The 22,631-nt window shown below is 40.5% G+C and overlaps 1 protein-coding gene across 3 annotated transcripts in view; it reads left to right on the top strand.

Moving 5' to 3' along the window:
• PLPP1 (phospholipid phosphatase 1) overlaps nucleotides 1-22,631 on the top strand; it is a 124,836-nt gene that overhangs the window by 75,169 nt on the left and 27,036 nt on the right. For all 3 annotated transcript variants that reach the window (XM_034773808.1, XM_034773809.1, XM_034773806.1), the window contains one exon: nucleotides 10,133-10,190. In XM_034773808.1, the coding sequence (XP_034629699.1) occupies nucleotides 10,133-10,190 (58 nt within the window). The remainder of the gene's footprint in view (nucleotides 1-10,132; nucleotides 10,191-22,631) is intronic.

Genomic DNA, 22,631 nt, shown 5'->3' with positions numbered 1-22,631 from the left:
TTTATGTAATGTTGCATGTCTGAGCAGTCTTGGTAACTTGATGAAATTTTTAGGTATTGTATGAAGTCCATTACTTGGCAATTTCTTTTAATTCCACCCATGTTCTTCAGCGGTCTTCTTTATCCTCCTTCATATAACTGGATACAGATGCTTTTTATATTGTGCAGAGTCTCCGTGCTGCAGTTTGCATGTTGGTAATATATGCGGCCTCCAAAGTTACAACCCAGTCTTTAACAATAAAAAGTTGAGGAAGCGTCTCAAACAATAGCTGTACTTATCAATCTAATGCAAAATTTCCTTGAGTGCTTGTGAAACTTTCTGGGGTAGATGATAAATTGAGCAGTGATGAAACTGTGCACTCTAAAATCCTGTAGCTTTTTACGTAGATTTTAGATAACTGGGTCTGAAGCAATAATCTAGAATTAGTTTTTAATTAGTTCATCCATTAGACATGGCAAAGGCACTCACACACAGGCTCTTCAGGACTTGAGGAACAGGCTGTGAAAGCAATAAAATGTTACTTTACGAAATAGTGAGGTTTTTTATTAGCCCCACACAATAGAGGGGATGGGGGAGAGAGAGAACTCTTCTGCTTTCCTTTCTTATTCAAGGTGTAACTTAATTGGTTTGGAACTTCTCAATCCTATGGATTCTTCCTGTGGATTTAACCTGTTCGTCACTGTTATGTGGGTGATAATGTTGCTAGTCTTGGACACGCATATGTAATGTTTGATAGGAGTGAGTTTGGAAGGAAGAAGTGACATGTAGCAGTGACCCAGCCCCTTATTAAAATTTTCCTACCTAGGTTGTAATGGATCATGGCACCAAGCCATATGAACCCATCAGTGTTAATTTTTACTGCTGAAACAGTGATTCACTAGCAGCAAATGGAAATGGGAATACATGGAGCTCTTAAACTATAACAAATCCAAGATGCATTTTTGAAATCTGGAGCCAGACCCATCCCTGGAATAAGTGCCTCCATTGACTTAGTTATTTGGTCCTTAGTCATGAAAATTATGTCCAGCAGCACTTTGTGAACAGTTTAGTTAAGAGACTCAGAATAGCCTCCTAAGGAATGCTGCTGCTTGCAGTCATTTGGCCTTTGGTTTGGGGCTGTCTTTGGTGTAATCCAGACTCCAGTGTGGAACTCTGTAGGTATATGTTAAGCTTTATAATACCTTCGATATATGATATAGTTTTTAACTGCAATATGCCATTTATGTTCGTTTGTCTTGCCTTTTTTTATTCTGGTGTAATTAAAGAGTTGCAGTACAACTAAAAGGCATCTATATCTTTTCATAAACCTATTTCTGCCTTTTCTATAAATACAGATAAGTGACAGGCTTACTGGAAAATGTGAAAACCGGTTTATGCTGTGGTTGTTTAACAGGTTAATATGTTCTCAGTCCATTAGAATTCGGCACAATTACCACTTGCATTCAGAGGTCCCCTGAAAACCATTTGGAAACAACTTATGGATGCGGTTGGTCAAGTTAGTCTTCAGCAAAAATGTCTCCTGTTGAAATTTTCTTAATTAGCAGACTTCCTGTCCTGGAAGCAGGGGAAATGCTCTGCAGCTAAAATGTGGGAATCTGCACACATTGTATGTTCCCCAGACAGAAACATTGGAAATGCTGTGTCAAAACATTGACTATAAAATGGCCATCCCCACACTAATCTGATTGGCGACTGAAATTCCATGTAATGCTGATGGAACACAATCTTTGGACTGCTGAATCAGAAGAAAATGTTTTGATTTTGTCCTCTACTACCATTGTTACTAGCTGTTTCACACATCTAGGAAGTGTTGCCTGAGCATGGGATTGGCACATGAGAGCTTTTGAGTGCTAATCTTTGCTCTAACATGGACACTCCGGCCATAGTCAAGTCATGTAACCTTTTGATCCCCTTTTCCTAATCTGTAATATGGGGATAATACTTGCCTAACTCATAGGGGTGTTGTGAAGACTAACTATAAAAATATAACTCATCTGAGGCATTATAAGGGCTTAGCATTTGGTCTCTTCTAGACTTTTGATATTATTTTTAAATGCTTGGCTTATCAAATTTACTGCATAATTGCTAGAGAAAAGATGGATAAGACAGAACATGATCAAATATACAAAAGGGCGAGTGGTATAGAGAAGGTAGACCTGGAACTTCTAATTCACCCTTATAATACAAGAACAAGGGGATATTTAATGAATTTGAAATGTAGCAAATTCAAAATTGACAAATGAAAATACATTATCACACTGCTTGCATTTAGACTGAGGAATTCATTGCAACATATTAAGCTCTTGGTCTCAGTGATACCAAAGTTCAAAAAGTACTAGACGTGTGGATAACAAGAATATCCAGAGTTGTGAAAGTAAAGATTAAACACACACAGTTGAAGTTTTGAAGGGATATAAACTCTTAAGCTTGGGGCCAACCTCTAACTATGGCAGGAGTGGTTTGGATGAAATTTTTTCTGGGGGTAGGTTAACCATAACTGCAAGATTTATTCTTTCTGACGTAGCTGGTACTGGCCAGTATTAATGAGACAACACTAGACTAGATGGATTGATTGTCTGAGTCAGTCTGGCAGTTTCTTTAGTTTATATTTTTTCATTAAAACAAACAAAAAAAACCAAGACACTTCCTCCCCTCCCCCCCATGTACTTGTTTAACAATATTGTGGTGGCAACTTTTTTGTTTTTGATTGTTGAAGGGGTGGGTGATCCTTTTTCTGGAGCTGTTTGACATAATGCCTGACACTTAACTACCGCCTTCTGACATGTAGATCCACCAACCAACCATTCACCTCAGAGTGGGAGAACCAGGAGCAGCAGAAGCTGTTTCTGCAGCGCAGTACCATGAATTGACAGGTGGGAGCTGCTGCACCATGGGGGCAACTGTTAGCTATTCGTACTGGTGCATCTGCACTGCACACGCCTTTTGGTGGCATGTAGAGTAGATGCACGAAACGCCCCTCTAGCACAACATATAGATGGTGAGGCATTGCCGAAGAGAGTAGAGGAAAGACTCACCTAAACTCTGTGGGTGTACACCACTCTCTATTCCCCCAAGCAGTGCCTTCCCTGTCTGTACTGATATTTGTAGCCGTATTGTCGTGCTGCCAAAGTCTCTTCCCTCTGTTGCCTCCTCCCGCCATAGCCTTTCACTACGCATGTAGCTACACACCACTGTGTGAACACAGTCCGTTTTTCTCTGTGACATGTAGCTACATGTACGCTGGTACAACTGGTGTGCAGTATAGACATAGCCGAAAGATATGTCTTCAATGCAGAGGTAACTTGAGTGATGGTCACCCCAGTGTGGGCAGCCATGCTACAAAGCCATGCTTGAGTGATTCCACTCAACTGTATCCATACTTGTGCTGTACTCTCTCATGTCAGAAGTTATGACTTCTGTGGTCACATTCCATGGTCCTTAGTGCTGCAGGAAGCTGAGCCAGTGAATTGTGGGAGAACTTTTGGGCACTTGGGACGTTTGGAAGACTGTTAGCACTCAGGTGGTGTAGTCTGCATCCTTGCTGAAAAGTGGGCATGTTTACCAGCCTGAGTGTAAACAGCATATTGGCTGTATCCTAGCCCCAGGATTGGCTGACTAGCCCACATGTAAAGCATCACCAGACTCAGGTCAGAAGCACTTGGGTGTGGATGGGAGCTGTGTTGGGGCAACATCTGAGTAAGAGTTACTTCTACAGTGAAGACAAACCGTATAGCACTCATTATTGTGATACTTAGCAGCAGATTCATGTCCACTCTGTGATGTTGGGGAAGGGTTGCATCTGACTCCCCACATGCTGAGCCTGGCTGCTTGGGCTTGGCAGGGAACATTGAGGGGAAGAGAAGGCTAATCAAAATGCAAAATCTTTTCTATTTCATAATTACCTGACTCACTAGAATGTACTATCCCTCTGCCCTGTAAGTGAGTTAGCAGGAAATGATACTTTTCCTGATGGATGGATTGATTTTGATTTTGATATATATAAAATATGGGGGACGGGGGAGAGATTTTATAATAGCTCTTCAAATATGTAGCTATCATATTTGTATCATCCGATACCTTGACACTTTAAAAGATCCCTGCTATCTGCCAAGCTTCCTAAAATTAGAGCCATGTTCAATTTCATATTTTGTGGGGGGAAAAGATTACTAGTGACAAACCTATCCTAAAACCCCTCTGCAAAACTACAGCTTACTGAGTTGAGGCGCTTCTGGCATTGTCTACCCTTTTTCATCTCATTTATATGGCTCTGGACTTGATTTATAGTTTTTGGTTTTGGCTGCCTCTTTTTGGGGTCTCCTGTTTTTTTCAAAATTGATGCCTTTTCAGAACTCTTCCAAGCTTTTTTGAATAGTTGCAGATAACTGCTAAGCAGATGGTCTGTTTTCTGTATGTGATTAGGAATGATTTATAAAACTCTTCACACTTCACCTTATAACAAAAAAATAAATATATATATTAACATTATATTTTCTACATGTCATTTGAAATCTTTGAGAGAATTTATGTGAAATAATAATCCTCTGTCCAGCAGCAGTGTGCTGGTTAGAATAGCATTTGTATCAGCTGCTTAATGCCTAGATTTTTAACTGAAAGCATCTATGTCTTGGTTACATTTCAAACAATATTTGTAACATGTCTGAACTCTTTGTCTGGAGGAGATTGATCTAAGCCCTATTGAAAGAACACATTGGCTCCAGTCTAACTGTCACTACTGTCTCCTTTTAAAGCCTGAAATCCTTTCTGGTGTTCACGGTTGTTTAAAACTTATCAGAAATATTAATGTTGCTCAATATCCTGTCGGGGGGGGAAGGGAAAAAAGGGGGCCTAGTCTAGATCAGTGGTTTTAACCACTTTCTATCCCTATTTGTCTTTGAATTCTTTTAAAAAAGATCTTTCTACAGATGGGGAGGAGTAAAGGTTGTTTCTTGTGTGTCCCTCCTACTCTGTGTATATAAAAATGCACAAGCCTTGAACTCCCATTTATGTTCTTAGAACTTATATATGTAAGTAGATGGTATATCAGTAGAGAATAGAGTTTATAAAATAGAGCTAGATTTTTGTTGCTGGATGGTAGTTTGCTTGCTCCTTTCTAGCTTCAAAAAAAAGTGGGATATTCTACATATGTAGACTAAAGTATATAATTTGTTAGATCATGTCCTGACCATTTGAAAATGTTAGGGATAATTCACTGCTTAGTGTAAGGGGGTCTTTGGCTTTTTTAAATATTTGATTAAAACTGCAATGCATAGCTTGTGTCTTGTCTAAATTTTTCCATTCTGTGCTCATCTGGTCCTCTTCCCTACCATTGTGGGGTTGTTCCCTATTGTAGATTTGCTAGTGTGTTAGACTGGACTAGGTTTAATGTTCCCAAGTGATGGGGCTTCCATCACTGTCCTTAAATCAGTCTAATATACCTCTAGATCAGGAAGGTTGCCCTAGTATTTTCCCTTCAATTCATCCCATGTCTCCTAGTTGTAACTTCCTTGTGCCACACTAAACTCTTCTCCTCCTTATTTATGCCCTTTCGATATGTTTAGACTACTTTCTCCCCACTACTCCTCGTTTAGCCAATTTATACAGGTCTGGCACTTTAACCTCTCCTTCCTTAAATGAGTTCATTCGGTCGTCTGTTTAATATTTTTCCCCCCAGAGTTGTCTTTGGTTCCTCCCCTGCCATGCAATATCTTTCTGGTGATGGGATCCCAGGAAATATAGTTGTAATGCAGGTGCAAGTGTACCAGAGTCATATAGAGAGTTCCCTGCTATGTGAAGTCTGGCATATTTAACCCAGAGTTGCTTTTGTCTTGTTTATGGCCAATATATTATGAAAAATTCAAATTTAACATGCATTCCATTATTACCTTTCATCTTAGCATTTCAGTTCTTTGTATTCTGTGATCTTGTTTAGTGTGTGCTAGATCTAGGAAAAATCTATTATTTTGCCGCCCTTCCCCCAACCTCCCTTTTTTCACCCAAGCTGAATCTTCTGTTTTCAGCCCATATCTTTTTACTCTTTCTGTGTTCACTTGTATAGTTTCTCTGTCCTCACTTGGGTTAGCAATTCCTCCTTTTGGTATTGTGTGCAAAACACTTGAATTAGACTAGCTCTATTGCTGATCTTGGCAGTACCCTACTAGCTGAACTTCACACAACTTGCTCTGGTTTAACTAAAATCTATTTTAATCAAACAGGTTTATATTGGATTAGCTTAATTTGGTAAGGAATCAAATTAATTCCATTTAATGTCTTTTAGTGGCATTTTGCACCAGTTTAATTGGTGATTTAAAAAATTCTTTAGTTAAATGAACAGCAATTTTGTGTGTAGAATGAACTTCACTTTGACTATTTTTCAGATTCCTAACCAGCCTTCCATCCACATGAGTATTTCTATCCACTCGAACTGAATTTTAGTTTCCAAGAAAATGTGAGACATAGTATCAAATGCTTTACTGAACTTCAAATACGTGACCCATACAGTGTTCCTTCATCCACTAATTTGGTAGTGCTCATAAAAGAACAAAACTTTTTATCTGGCAAGATTTATTCTCTAAACCATGCTGCTTCTTTCAAAGGGACCTGTAATGTTGATGTTTTTTCCTCTGCATTTTATTCCATTATCTTACTAATGCTACAAAACAGACATACAGGACTGTAATTGCTAGGATCACTCTTCATTTCTTCTTTGAAAATTGGGGCTACATTTGCTTTTCTCTAATGTTTTCATAACACCGTAGCTTTATCTTCCAAGCCCAAAATCTCTATGTAGGATCACAGAAGTTAAAAAGGCTTTAGAATAAATTATACTTTGATCATTTGCTCTCAGTAGAGTTCATTGCAATGGCTCAGAGAGTGGCTCTGATTCAGGGCTTGTTTTCTGTTAAACAGACTACAGTGGTGCCAAAGGACCCCAAAAATATTACTGACTGTTTTACTGTGAATGACTTAGATCTAGGTACAGTTTTCATTTTGCTTGAGCACCCCCAAATCTTCTCCTGCCAAGGTAGAGCGCTCTGCAGCTGTACAGGAGTTGGGTGCTGTACTGGAGGAGAAGCAGTGCAGATCCTCAGAGTAATACCATCTGCATAGGGGTTTGTAATGGGAAGCTACATTTTCCCCCAGCCCTTGCGAAACTTCCTTGTGCAAAGCCTGGTTGAAGAGGTTTTGCACAATGTGGAATGTTTCAGTCCTTGTTGTTGGTGTCCAGGGTTGAAAGGAAAAAGTAACTCTTTAGAATATGTGTGATAAGCCTATTTGTAGGTTAAAAATGGTCTTTTGACTCTCAGAGAATGAATGTGTCAAGCTAGAAACTAAGCATTTTGAAGGGATTTGATTATTGTGAATAAGGGAAATCTGGTTAAATATACACCTCTACCCCGATATAACGTTGTCCTTGGGAGCCATAAAATCTTATCGTGTTATAGGTGAAACCGCGTTATATCAAACTTGCTTTGATCTGCCGGAGTGCGCAGCCCTGCCCCTCCAGAGCACTGCTTACCACATTATATCCGAATTCGTGTTATATTGGGGTAGAGGTGTATTTAAAATAGCTCCTTACAAAAGTCTCCTATATTTGGAAGAACAATTCAAATACAATTCTGTGAAATGTGAGTTTGTATTAACAGGCTGAAGTAGTTATTGTAACTTGGTTGCACTGCTAACTTGGAAAATGTAGCTGTCAAATTTACTCTGACTTTTAACACAAACCATGTGAGACTTATGGCACAGTTATTGTGATGGCATTATGAAAACGCTGTAGCAGTTGATTAAAGGTTATGGATCGCTTATTAAAAACTACCTTGTCTGACTGTACTTTGCACGGTGTGTTCTAAAATCTTACTTCTGATATAATTAGCAATTAGAGTAAAATTGACTTTGCTTTTTTTGAGGGGTTTTTCAAATGGGTAGAAGTGGATAAGTGACATTGAGCCTGCATTGCCCAATTGAAAAGAATTGCGTTCTTTCCTGGTTAAGTGAAGCAGTGTGTGTTTTGTTGGAAGTGATCCATTTACTAGGTGGCCTTCTGTGGACTAACTAGCTTATTGCAAAAGAAGGATGTCAGCATTACACTCAGCAGCCAGAGTGGAGAGTGTCAAAATAAGAAATGCCATGTTTGTATTATCAGATTTATTGAAATAAACATCTCTAGCAAAAATATATAAAGCCAGTTGTCATGAAACAATAACATATGTCCTGGCAGCTACTATGCCTGACGCATGAGCTGTTACTGGAGTGACTTACATTTAGTTTAAACTGTTTTTAAAAAAGAGAAACAGACTGATATTTCAGATATGGGGTGCTGCTGCTGCATGTGTGAATACTTGTCTGTGGTGAGCTAGCACTCATAATTAGCATCGTGAAGAAGCCTGGAATGTTCAACCACTTGGCTGGCTTGATAGACGGAATGTTCTGATAGCTGCTTTTGGAAGAGAGAGGTTGTACGCAGGGGAATGTTGAATAGACCTTTTAACGGTCTCAGTTAAAACCTGGCAAAGGCTTTGTTTAGTAGAAGGAAGAAAAACCTTCAGTTGGTGCCTGTTTTGTTCAGAGACCAATTCTACCTAGACTCATCAGTGATGTTGCCCATTGAGCTTACACAGGGTATAAGTTGGTGCGTGGTTTGGCCCCAGACATATGTCTGGAAATATTTTACACTATGGGGACTATACTGATGTAGCTATGGTGCTGTAGATATACTTGCGTAAAAACAGCCTTCACTGATGGAAGGGGTTTTTCCAGCAGTATAGGAACATCTCCCAGGCAATAGTAATAGTAGAAGCATTCTTCCAACAACCTAGCTGTGTCTACACTGGGGTAGATTACCATAATTGTCACTCAGGGGTGTGGACTTTTCACTCTCCTGAGGCTCATAGCTACGTTGACCTACATTTTTAAGCATAGACAGGGCCTACGTATAAGCTGTGATAGGCAAAGAAACGTAAAAGGAGTGCTTTCTGTAGTTGAGAAGAAAAAATGATCCGGTTAGTAATGAGTGGAATTGGTTTTGAAACCCTTAACTAATACATGGATTGGATGTGATAAAACTCCTAAATTGGTAATTTAACACATTCTAGATAGAAAAAAGGAGGTAACTATATCTGAAAATTTAAAAGAATCAATGATATGTCATTTTCCCTCCTCTCCCCCAGGAAAAAAAATCTCCATTTCCCTACCATTTTCAATATTACGACTATTACTATTAGGATACTGTTTTCAATAATATCCCTCCAAGAACTGAAAAATACTGACAGTGCCATGAATCATCTCTAGTCTAAAAATTAAGTAAATGAGAAATGAGCCCCACCCCTTACAGGACAGTTCACATATACTAAATACACGCTGACTGATTCAGGATTCCCCTGATATCTGCAGTCAGGTTTTTCCTATTTCTTTCAGATTATATTGTGTACAGATGCCCCCCAGGTTACACAAACCCAACTTACGCAAATCCGCACTTACAGAAAAAGTGCCGTAAGCTAGAAACAGGAGGTGGGTTTTTTTTTTTTTGGTTAATGGTCGGGTATACATTTCAGACTTATGCAAAATTCGAGTTACGCCAGGCGTTCCATAACTGAACGCTTGCGTAAGTCGGGGAGCGTCTGTATTTGTTCTTTAGGTTCTGTCATTCTTTCACAGGATTAGATTTAAACTTCTTTTATTAATAACATGCAAGTGAGAATGATGGCTCTTTCATATTAATGTGGGAGATAAAACACAAGTCTTGTCGTATTGCTTTAAAAAGCCACCTGAATATTTACATTTCAGGAGGCACTCCTTTTCCACTTACGTTTTAATAAGTGAATTGTTACTGGTAATTACTGCCTAAATAGTTGTCTTGGTTTGGGAGCTAATTCACCAAAGATAATCCAGTGTAGCTATTAGATAATTAAATCCACTCTATAGTTATAAATCCTAATATAGAAATTTGCATGAAAGAACCCCTTTCTGGGAGTGGGGTAGAACTCATTGCAAAGATAGTGTCTTTGAATAAAAAAATGTGAGGACATCTGCATTTTACTTGCTCACTTTCTAGAGAGACTGTAAATTATCCTGCAACACCTTGTTATTTTATAAGTGAAAAGTGATTAATATGTCTATTTTTTTTCTCTTCCAGACTGTCATTTTACTCTGGGCATTCTTCATTCTCCATGTACTGCATGCTGTTCCTAGCAGTAAGTATATTCTGCTCATCTAAACTGGTTTATGTTGCAAAGCATGAAGTTGAAACACTTGCTGCATCAGTATTTTCCTTTGACCTGTCTTATGTGAGAGATGCATTAAATCATAATGCTTGTGGGGGGTGGTAGTGTTGCTCTGAATTGATTTTTTGCTCGGTGGGTGAGGGCCAGCATGTGTTTGGGGTGGGGAGGGAGGTGGCAAAATATTAGAGAGCAGGTATTCAAGCTTTAGTAGGGATAAAAGGCATTTCACAAGGTAGCTGGCTTTTCATGTCCTTTCTCTCTCTATTGAACCAGATGACAGTGGGTTTGGAAAATACGTAGTTACTTAAGTTGGTGGTTAAAGTATTGCAGGGCATTAAAAACAGAAAACCTCTTTCCATAGGATATGCCTCATATGGGATAGGAAATGTCTGCTTTCATAATGCATGCAAAGCCTTTAAGGAAACTAAATTAACCTTAACTGAGCATTGGCAGGTCTGTAAATATAGTGTAAGAGAAACACACCTAAATGTAAATTGTTCTTAAAACTACCCATCTGCAGAAAAGCTCAGTGGTGAGAAAAGCATTATGTGCATACACAAATTGTTTACAAAAATATTCTAAAATCTGGCTATGTAAAATAAACCCAATCAGACTGAAGACCGTGACTCAGCGAATGCCATGTATCTCCAGTCACAGGGTAGGGCTGCATGCTAGTCAACTTCACGGCATTGCAGGCCTGATTGGCTGCTTACTAGGGCAGCACTTAGATCACTTATTCATATATTTTAAAATAAAAAGTGAATGCACACAGCCACAAAAGAGAAGAGAAGAATGAGGGGGGATTTGATAGCTGCTTTCAACTGCCTGAAAGGGGGTTCCAAAGAGGATGGATCTAGACTGTTCTCAGTGGTACCTGATGACAGAACAAGGAGTAATGGTCTCAAGTTGCAGTGGGGGAGGTCTAGGTTGGATATTAGAAAAACTTTTTCACTAGGAGCGTGGTGAAGTATTGGAATGGGTTACCTAGGGAGGTGGTGGAATCTCCTTCCTTAGAGGTTTTTCAAGTCAGGCTTGACAAAGCCCTGGCTGGGATGATTTAGTTGGGAATTGGACCTGCTTTGAGCAGGGGGTTGGGCTAGATGACCTCCTGAGGTCCCTTCCAACCCTGATATTCTATGATTCTATGAAAATGGGCTTGAGCTTGCATCTTCCTTCACAGAGGAATAAAGGATTGTTTTCTCTTGAATTCCCCAATATAAAAACCTGCAATTTGACAGCTTTGCCCTCTTACCCTGTTGTTATAGGAAGGTTGCAAGCTGCCATGGATTCTCTTTGAGCTTTATTTTGGGCACCCCCTACCCTTGATTTATACTGAAAAAAGGGGAAAACGAGTTAAATGCTTTTTTTACTTGCTTACAGCCAAATTTTATAACTCTCTTTCTAAGTAAGAGATTAGGTTAGATAAACCTCTTCATCTTTGTAGTTGCTGATTTAGAACTATGGTAGTGTTACTCTTAATGGAGTATACGTCTTTTGTTTCTGTTCACTACAGGCAGATGATCTGTGTAAGTGGATAAATTTCTTGAGCCATCAAACAAGGCATCAGCAAATTTGAAAATTATTTAGTAGAAAAACTCTGCAGGATAGGGTAGTTTTTTCTATCCAATCCAGTGAACAAATAAAGCTGCCCAATGAACTGCTTCATATCTTGCAGTATATGGGGCCAAAGAGGCCATGTCACAAATTCTGTAACTGACAGGGTGGCTAGCCCAAGCCCCAGGCTCCTTTGATAAGTACCTAAGAACACATCTAAACACACAATCTCAGCAGCAATCTCCACCATATACAACAGTAGACCAAATCAATCAGACCTTTTAGCAAAGAAGAAAGAGGGTGAAATGACCACACCCTCTCTACAGTGGAAACCCCCATCTCTACCCCTGCATGTACAATGTGCTTCTCTCCTAAAGCCTCCAGGAAAAGATGACCCTGAAGGCCTGGAAATGTGGACTGTTTCTGAATGAGTTCCAAAGCTGAGAGACCCTCACGTACTCTGTGTGCCCTGCCAGCAGTCCCCTCGCTTCTATACTGAGGGGGTTGCAGCTTGAGCACATGTACTGATTTTAACTATAGCAATGGGACATGGTGGGGAGAGGTGAGCTCCAAAGTTCACTCCCACAAGAATTGAGGGCACACAACTTGCATATTTAGAGCAGTAATCTTATACATTGGCATCAAACCCTCATGGCAACAGAACTGCTAAACTGTTAATGTAATAGGATTTTCTTGGGTTTAGGAAGTGTCTAGACACCTCATCTGTGGCCCTCTCCACACTGGGACCAGAACCATGGCAGCTATAGCCATCTTTAAAGATGTTGGTTGGTGGGAAGATCCTACCACGGTTGCCAGAGTGGGCCAGAAATCTTTGTTATAATATTCTTTGTGACAGAGACTGTTTAAGGATTATCCAATCAATTTTAAGGGTTATCCAATAATCTTCCCACCACAGAATGATTGCTCTTTACAGCAAAACTCTGAGTGCCTTTCCCAGTCTAGTTTGGAATTAATCCAGTTGGTTTGGAGTTAATCCAAATGAGGAGCCCTTGATTAAAATCCAAATGGCTGAATGTTGGATCTATACTACTATGGATTGGCTTCCTTTTCTCTCCTTTCCCCTGCTACAAAGCATTGACTCTTTTTAGTGATAGGTGTCTTAATTTTTTGTCATTAAGTACTAATGCAAAAGGGATTAAAACAGCTTGTTTTAGAGTCTTGTTTACCTGCCCAATAGAAGGTTTCAATCTTGGGTGTAAATTGGTGCATTTGCAAAATCTTGATTTGCTACACAGTATTTGAAATTCAGGATTACAGTTTTGCAACTCTCTGAAATTCACTTTTCCATTTAGGCTGCATGCCCCAAGATTTTCATCTTGTTACTTTTCTTTTGGCACCAGAATAACCTCTGCAGCAGTTGGATAGTCTATTCAAAATGGAGGCTTGAGATGCATTTTTTTTTTTAATCTTTGTAAATACTAAAAAATGTGAGCACGCTTTTCAATGAGGCATGAAGAGCAAGTTTTCAAAAACGTGTCTACAGCATGGTTTTCTGGACACTTTTAAAGTTTAATAAAGCCCCCAAAACTCCCATTCCACAGACACTGTTCCAGCCTCTAGGTCAGAATTGCTCTATGGGGGAAGACTGTCTTTTTAGATTTATTTTCCATTTTTATTTTTTGCCTCTTCCCCCCCCCTCCCCCCCCATGTACCCTACCTATCTGTATGTGCACGCTACTTTTTACCATCATGTAAATCCAGTAGTGGGGTAAAGGGTGTGTGTGGTGTTTTTTGTTTTGTTTTTTTAATGTTCAAGTTGACAGCAACAAAATGACAGCTTCCTCCATATATCAGCTTACAACAACAGAGGTTAAGTTCCTTATTTTGTTTGCTCCACACCAGGACTGAGTCTGTCTGTCTCCATAGTATACGATCACTTCTTTAGGAATTTTTTTGAGTCATTGGGTCAAAATCACCATTTCTGTAATGGAATGAAGTAATTGGTTACTGAACTCTGGAAACAGAACCGGTAGATTTTTCTTCTCACTGAATATTTGAGCTACTCTGTACTATGAACAGAAGTTAACAGAAAATGTCCATGCCCAGCCTATTTACCTGTAAGCTATGCTAGATGTGCCTCATTGCCTGACCTAACCAAGACCATATCCCTAACTGAGTTCTAATATGGTATGCTCACTCAGTTGTACAACCACATAAACTAGAGGGAAGGGAAAGGCCTGTTACGTGATATGGTCCCTCAGCCTGCCAATAGTGGGATTGTTTCCTACAGTGTGTGTATACATGGATATGGACGTAGGTGTCTGTATAAAACTTCTGTTCTTATGCATTGCTGTCACACTTAACATTTGAAGTGGATGGAGTCCTAAGAATTGCATTACTGCAAATCTGTATGAGACTATGTACTTAGGGTCCACTGTGGCTTTGGATGTGACCCACCAAAGAGCACCACACTTCCCCCCACCCCCCAATGTCTTTCTGCACATCCAATAACCTTAACTGTACTTCAGAAGATCATGCTGCTTTATCAGGATTTGTAGGGGGGTCCAAAATAAAAGGCAACATGTTCTTCTGTTGTTCAAAACTACATAGAAAACTACATTACAAGTGGATTCATGTGATATGCTGCAGTAAGGCATTCCAGCCCCTCTTCCATGCTGCTGCCTTGTTCTCTATGTAAGCAGACTTTTATTTTTAAAATGGAAGTCTCCAGCTGTGATGGTTACTGAGATATTCTGCTCATGCTGGAAAAACTGGCGGAATTTATATCTGTGCGCACCAGTTACAGTTAGATGTGGTGGTAGATCCTGGGCTGCTGCTGGATGCCTGAAAAGTGGCTCTGGCCAGGAGCATTTTCTCAATCTGTGCTTGGTGAGGAATTCAGCCTTTTTTCTCTTTGATGTGAGCCTGGCTTTTGTTAACCACACCTTTTGTCATTTTGAGATTAGCTTGCTGTAATGTAGCTCCCCACTGGAGCCACACCTTGAGACTGCTCCGAAACTGAAGCTAGTGCAGAATTCACTGGGTCAGCTTTGGAACTCACCCTGCCCAACTTGGTCCATCAGATGCTAGGTTTGTTGACCTTCTGGGGCTTCTGGAAAGACCATCTTTACTCCCAGCTTTTGGTGAGGTAGTGGGCTGAGGTTGAAGGGGTTTGGGTTTGTTCATCTGTCCAGGTAGGATGAACAGTCCTTTATTTGTATGATGTATTCATGAACATTATGAAATGAGCTCCCACAGCATCAAATGAGGAACAACAAAAATATTTTATACAGTATGGGAAATATTTTGAGAACTATGACCACATTCTGTACAATAAAATATACAAACAGTGTACATTCTTAGATGCACCATGTCTAACATTTTGAAGAAATTATACATTTAATTGTGGGAGACATGGTAGTTGTCAAATAGCTGACTATTGCATGATTAATTTCTTTGTAGAAGTATATAACTAAAATGTGTACCAATTTGTAGCTTCATGTATTAAAAGGGTATAAGAGAAATTGTTTCATACTACTACTGAAATTTTGTAATAGAGTATTACACTGTTTTAAAAATGGAAGCGTATGTTGTAACCTGTAGGATCGTTTAAGACACACTTGGATGGTATGTTTCATTCATTTTTAGTATAAAGTGACTAATTAAATACCTGTGTGAATTTATTAGCAAGCTGTAAATAATTAAGAGCTGGAAAGGTATACATCTATATTTCTTTATATGAAAATTGATCTGAATTAACGTGTAACCTTTAAAATTAGTTTTAATATAATTGTTTAGTAATAGCAGTCAGTTTAATAGTTATCTTATACTAGTTTTAAATAAACATCAAGATGTTGCTAGTAGTTTAGCAATATAGTAGAATATAGTTTTACTGACTTGCGTACATTTTGGAAGAGTTTGATTTTAAAATTTTCTATTTAGTTTTAGGATTTGATATAATTATATTAACAGTAACACTTACTGCAGAAATACCTGTTGGGATATTTAAACATTAGTCAGCAAGGGTGCCGCCCTCTATTAATATTCGTGTAGTTCTTCTTTACATATAGCCTAGCATAGGGGCAAGAAACATGTTGTAACATCTTGTACATATGCATCAACTCATGTAGAAGCTGTATGATATTTAATTTGAGAAAGAACATGGCCATGAAAGAGAACACTAACTCATAATTCACTTTCAGGAGGATGGAGTTAAGTTGAGTGCACAACCATAGCTCTTCCCTGTGTGTGTGTGTGTGTGTGTGTGTGTGTGTGTGTGTGTGTGTCACTTTATAACTTTCAAGATAGCTTAATGTACAGCTCTGGATTGAAACTCTTTGGGCAAACCCATTCTCTTTCTGCCCCCTCTAACACCTGTGTTACAGTACGAAGGGAGGACACACTGCTTGTCATGGAGCACTGTTACAAATCTTAGCATGGCCATGGATAATTATACATGCCAACTGAGAAACAGAGAAGTTCCAGACTGCTCCTGCATCACAGATTAACAAACTGTGACTGAGGCATTTAAGGTTTCCATCTTTGTTCCTAACCTCCAGCGTATATTTATAGGAGCATAGACAACACAGGGAAGAACATTGTGGTGGTACATAAACATGACTTCTAGAGGAGTCTGACTGAAATGGACTTTTTATTGGTCTCCTCCTATCCTAGCTGACAGGCCTTCAGTGAAATTTCGTAAATAATAGGCATGTAGCCAAAATTCAATTCAATAACTTTGTTAGCCAAATCAGTTTTTGTCTATTTAACTAGAATCTGATTAGTAGGGAAATGGCACCACTACACTTCCGTCCCACTACCTGCTGCATGTTTCACTTGGCTGCATTGCTCCTGTTACGTGTGGTCAATTGTAATGGTGGCCCAGTACAGGTTTAGGAGGTTTTGAGGAAGCTCTGCTTCCTTTCTTATGTTCTGGGATAAGTTTAGTGGTCCAGAAAGTTCTGAGAGTATTTCAGAGGGATTTTTATAAAGGTTACTTACAACCTCTGTGCTGAATGCTCAGTCAGCAAAGACATTCAGCACTGCAGTCTGTACTTGCTGTGCATCAGATCTTGCCTTGCATTTCTTCTTTAAAAGAAGCAGATACTCATATCAGGTAGATAGTCAGGGCAATGGTAAAAGCAAAAGAACTTTCTAACCTTTCCCATGTGGCGATGCAGAATGCAGCCGATAGGCCACTGGCCCTGACCCAATCGCCCTTCATGTGCTAACCTGTTTAACTTTCAAACCTGGCTTTGTTTTACTATGCGCATACTTATTCCAAATGCAGTTTGAGTCACAAGCAGCACACAGGCTCTAACATGTGGCATTACTCAGTGTTAATCATAACCAGACCCTTAAAATCTCCTGCTCCTCTGAAGGAACAGAGGAATCTGCTGTGTATTACTGTGTTGGGGAAGGTAACCTAGCACAAACTGCACAAAGCACGTAATAAATGTTGAATATCTGCTACCTTGACAGGATATGTGTTTCAGAAGTAAATAAGCATTTGGTAGGTGTGGGGAAAGGTGATAAAACCACTTCGCTTCTTCCCTGCTATTTCACCAAGCAGCTTAATCTTTCAAGCCAAACCTTTTACCTTCCCCTCATTTTAAGAGAGACATTTCTTTCTAGGTGCATTGTTTGCCCCATCCCACAGACAGTTGCCACAATTTGTCAGTTACTTACAGCAGACTTGCAATACCAAGTTTGTAGCTGATATTGTCTGTGTTAGAGAAGTTTAATTTTGACAGTTTAAACTGTCATGAGCTTGAGGGAAGTAATGTAAATAATCTTTTCTGCCTCTGTTCATGAATTGCTTAAAATATAAAGCAGTTTGGTCTGTGACCAGTTCTGTAGTAGGAAGCTCTAGATGTTCGTAAATCATACGTGGCTGATGCTGACTCAGACTGGAGCACTAAGCATTGCTTAGCAAAATCTAAGGTTGAGAAATGGCTCAGTTTTTGTTCGGAGATTACGAAGAGTAGCTGCATTACCTTCTCCACTGGCATAGCAACTCCCTTACACTCCCGACATGCTTCTGGGAGGGACCATCTTGATCAACTTCACAGTGTATCTCGTTGGTCTGCCCCTTTTGCCTTTTTGAGTCAGGCCATTCTCATCACAGCTTCCCTAGAATATCAATTATAACTGCTTGTCACTTTGTTTTGTTTTTATTTTATATACCCATAGCTATGGAACTGGCCAGACCCTCAGATGGTGCCCTTATCAATGGCAGAACAGCTGGCATACCTGAGGGGGAGAAAACAAACATTTTTGTCATGAGTTTTCTATGGACCTTGTTAGTTTTTCTCCCCGCCTCCCTCTTCCCCCGCCCCCTCCAAAAAAAAAAACAACCCCTCAAAATTGTGGTAAGGTGGCGGCAGTATCTGAGGATTGAGCGGGAATCTGAAAAAGCTTTTCAGGAAGATAGTTGCAGTGGTAAATGACAGCGTGGCCAAAGACAGGATGGAAAAAGACAGGGGAGATGCAGAGGCAAATCCTGGAGGCAATACGAAGCAAAAATGTCCTGTTGCAGCTCGTGTTACTATGAAGGCATCAGTACTGCATACCAGCACTCAGCTAAGTTATACAGCCTCTGGATAAAAGAGGCTCCTGGGAACAATAACAATTCCCTGCTGTACTGATGTAGCACTATTGCCAGAAGCTATTCCTCTCCTAGACTCCAGATCAGAGCACTGAGTACAAAGACACTTGGGACCCCAGCTCATTTGAGTCCTCTATCACCCTCCTGAGTCAGCACTTAACGCCAGAAGTTCCATGAACCAGAAGAGGGAAAGCCCAGATGCAGACTTACCTGTGACTTTAAGTTCCCCATCTCCTTGAGTTGTGCCGTGAACTGTTGCACTTTACTGTTTTGTTTCACTGTGGGTATAATGAGAGTTCTTTGTAGTTAATACGTTTATAATTTCATAATTAAGTCACTTGCTTTTTCGGTTCAGCTGAAGGTTTATTTGTTACACAATCGATTATTGAACAATCTTTAAAATATTCATCAGGTGTTGACAATTCACTTTACGCAGAAAATAATTAAGTTTGCATGATTCATAATGTCTTACAAACACATGTAGACAAACTTTTTTTGTTCTCCTTCATGTCAACACAGAAGGTACAATAGGAATTGCTGCAACGTTGCACTTTCACTGCCCACAAATGGCACTGAACTGCTCCTTCCTCCCTCTGGTAACAGCTGGATGTACAGTTGCACAAATTCAGAATGAGAGTCAAAAGAAGAGCATTAGGCATCCCTGGCAATATTGCCTTGGCTATTTTGCATTTTATATTGGACGCCTTGCTGGCTGTTCAAACTACTGCGAAAGTCTCTGCACTTCAGCCTTCCGTCCATCTCTAAGCTTTCTGCAACAAATACTGTGCCAAATACATCATGCTGCTATACTCTTTGGGATGTCTTTTTTCCTGCTGCTTTCAGCCTATTCCACAAACAGCACCATCTGCCTCTCAAATGGCCAAATGTACATTCCACTGTCATTCTGCAGTAGTGAAATTTCCTTCCCTCTATTCAAGCAGCCTGTGAATGGCTTCATTAACCAGAGAAACAGCAAGTAAGCCAGGATATCAACCAGGATGTCAATGGTGTTGATGTGCATAGTGTTCCCAGGGACAAACAGCCCTATCTCCATTAATTTAAATAGAGCTGAATTTTGGAAGATCCTAGCATCCTGGACCCTTCCACATCCACCTGGCAATTATTGATCAGTTACTTGGTGTCTTCCTCATCTGCGTCCCAGTTCCACTGTGGCCGAATACCCTCCTGCTGCTGAAGGAGCTGCTCCAGCCATGTCCTCTGCTCCACGGTGAAGCAGGTGAAGTTCCAAGACTAATTCATTAGGCTTTGAGTGCTTATATACAGCCCAAAAAGCCTCTGCATATTCGAGGTTAGCAGAAAAGCGGCGTAGAGCATTGTTGGTCCATGCTGTATAATAGCAATTCAAATATGGTGCTGGCCCACCCATAAAGGAAGTATGGGATGGAGACAGATGAATCATGGGATGTTTTAATTTTTTTTAAATTAACACTGGCTTCTGCTATGCATCCCACAATTCACAGTGAGAAAAATCCCAACATGCCCACAACTCAGCAGCAAAGGAGTATTGGATACTCTCCAGGAATACCATGCCCTCCGTTTGCAGTAAACTGCTGCTATCTGTACACAGTGATGTGCATTGACAGACTGGATACCATCCCATGTGCACACTTACTGCGGCTTGCTTATTGCATGCTACCGTGTAATAAAAAGCTGTGGATTAACCCCCACTGCCTTCCAATGTAGACAAACCTGGAGTGTAGCTGAAGCAGTGGTGTTTGCAGAAAGTATGGAAACAAACTCTGAAATGTGAAACATCACTTATTTAAGTGGGGCAATTATTAAGATGCCAATGATACTTATTTTTCTACTTCTCAAAACATAGAAGAAAGAAGAGGCAGTATCAATTGCAGTATTATCAACACCCAGCATATAGGTTTGGTTTACACGTGTTGTATCAGCATACCTGTGTTGGTCAGGGGTACGAAAAAACCACTTCTTGACTGACATAGCTATGCTGACACACAAACCCAGTGTAGATGCACCTATGTCGATGGAAGAGGGTTTTTGTCTATTTGTAGCTAATGTTGTTTGGGAGATGGTGTTCCTATGCTGGCACATCTTCTTCTGTTGGTGTAGGCTCTGTTTATGCTAGGGGGCTCTGCTGCCATAGCCCTCTTGTGTAGACTCCTCCTCAGAAATGTATGTCAGATCCCCAAAATCATCAATTTGCTTAAAAATCATGAATTTAAACCAATATTTTAATCTTCTGCATTCTGAGCCTTTAGTGTGCACGTGTGCTTGACATTTTCAAACTTTTCCCCACAACCATGAGAGCTAGAAACATCTATTCTTTTTAAATCGAAAACTGAGATTCTCATATATTCACATGACTCCAGTAGTCGGGGCTCTAAACACCAAATATCGCAATTCTGACAATAACATTGCAAGAGTTGGCAACACTGCAATGTTATATGAAGTTAAGATCTTCTCTAAATGCTCATTTTGGTACAAGAAGTGGCTGGGCTTGGGAGAGTATCTGTACTTTCTCCCTCCCCCCCATCACCAGCAAGGAGGAGCCAAACACAAAAGCCTAACAGGGTGTCTGAGTCCCACTGAGGGGAACCAAACCCTAAGGAGTCCAGCAGAGCCTAGAGAGCATGACTGATCAGGTTTTGAATATCTGCTCAATGTACTGACAGAGGTAACTCCATGTTGGCATTGCAAGTATTTTGTAGCTTTTTGTAGACAGTGCTTCAAAGAATAACACTCCTTTTGACTCCTGGAGACCTTAGAAATGCCACAAGTCTCCCTGGAAACCATGGTATATTTGAAGTCCCAGGCTAATGCATTATGTAGCCTTTTCAGACTCAAGAGGATTTCAGAGTAGAAAATTTTAGAACTCCTTAGAAATTTTACAGCTGAACAAGGGTTACAGTCCAGTAGGCCAGAACAAAGTTCTCTGAGTAATTGTCCCTATGTGTATTCCACACGTGGGATATGCATGAGCACTGTGCGCCTGAGTCTAGCATCTTCTTACGAGGTGTGTCCTTTGGGCCGCACATGCGCCATAGCACTCCTCACGCTCCAAACAAAGGGCAAAAAAAGGTGGTGCAGGCCACCGCCTCTCCAGTTCCTTCTTATTGCTGCATTGTCTGTCCGAGTCGGACTCTTTTGTGTCCTCAGCTCCTCCTTTACTCATCATTGCTGTAAGATATTGTAGATAGTTTTTAGAAGTCTTTATAGTCTAGTCTAGCATAGTATAGTGGTTCCCCATTTTCTTTTCCTCATGGGGACTCTCCCCCACCCGCAGGAAATCTGGGCTTATTCCCAGGGTTAAAAAAACTTGATTCTGCCCTTGATGTTGGTCACTCGCAGAAAAAGAGCAACGCTGCCTGGGTGAGTCTCACATTTCTGCCAAGAGCATCATCTGCTTGTCTCTTCCCCCTCAGAACTCATGAGGGTTGGGAACATGTGATGGAGAAGGCAATGAGGCAGAGTCAGATCCAGGCATCACCACTCCGAGTAATAACTTGGAAATGAAGGCTCACTGCTAAGTGTAAGGAGAAGGCATCTCATGAGTAAGGGGTACACTCAGACATAAAGACAATCCATCTTTTGTCTAAAACTGTCCAGAAGAGAGAGGATCCGACCCAGTCAGTCAGGAGAACTAGCATACATGGGTACTAAGGACTTAGGCCTGAGTTTCAGAGTAACAGCCGTGTTAGTCTGTATCCTGTTCTTCTTTTTAGGCCTGAGTAAATCTTCTCAGGAGAAAGAGGTGCTTAGTGGTGTGGATCTGATTGTTCGAACATCAGTCAAAATAGTGAAGACTCAGGATAAACAGCTCCTGGTGTTCCCATCCGTGTCTAGCACTGATGCGGTACCAGTAGTGAGACAGCCCTGGAGGGAGCTGACCGCCACAGTGACCAGGGAAGCTCTAGCTCTCTTAATGGAATTTCCTTCATATCCCAGGGGGCTCAGAGACCTACATCTCCCTGGAGGACACCTTTGCTCTTCCCTATCTGCATTCACCCCCACTATCAGGATTGTCTCTGTTCCAGGCCATTGTTACACTAGAGGAAGAGACTATCCTGAGGATGCAGAGTTGTTCATCTATCCCATGTGCCAGCCTTGAGGCACAACAGTCAGTTCCCCCACAAGTATGGGATCTGGCTTTCTGACAGGAGTCTCTGTGGCATCAGGTGGAGGTGGCGCAGGACAGGAGTCCTAGAAGATTAGGGTTCTGATCTCCGATTAGCCACGATTAGCCAAAAGACAGGTGATACCCTATGCCATGGGGTTCTTCTCTGTTGGTTGGTCCATTGTAC

The sequence above is a fragment of the Trachemys scripta genome, chromosome 6 (assembly GCF_013100865.1).
Source record: "Trachemys scripta elegans isolate TJP31775 chromosome 6, CAS_Tse_1.0, whole genome shotgun sequence".
Lineage (NCBI taxonomy): Eukaryota > Metazoa > Chordata > Testudines > Emydidae > Trachemys > Trachemys scripta.
This window is presented reverse-complemented; position numbering and strand designations above follow the sequence as displayed.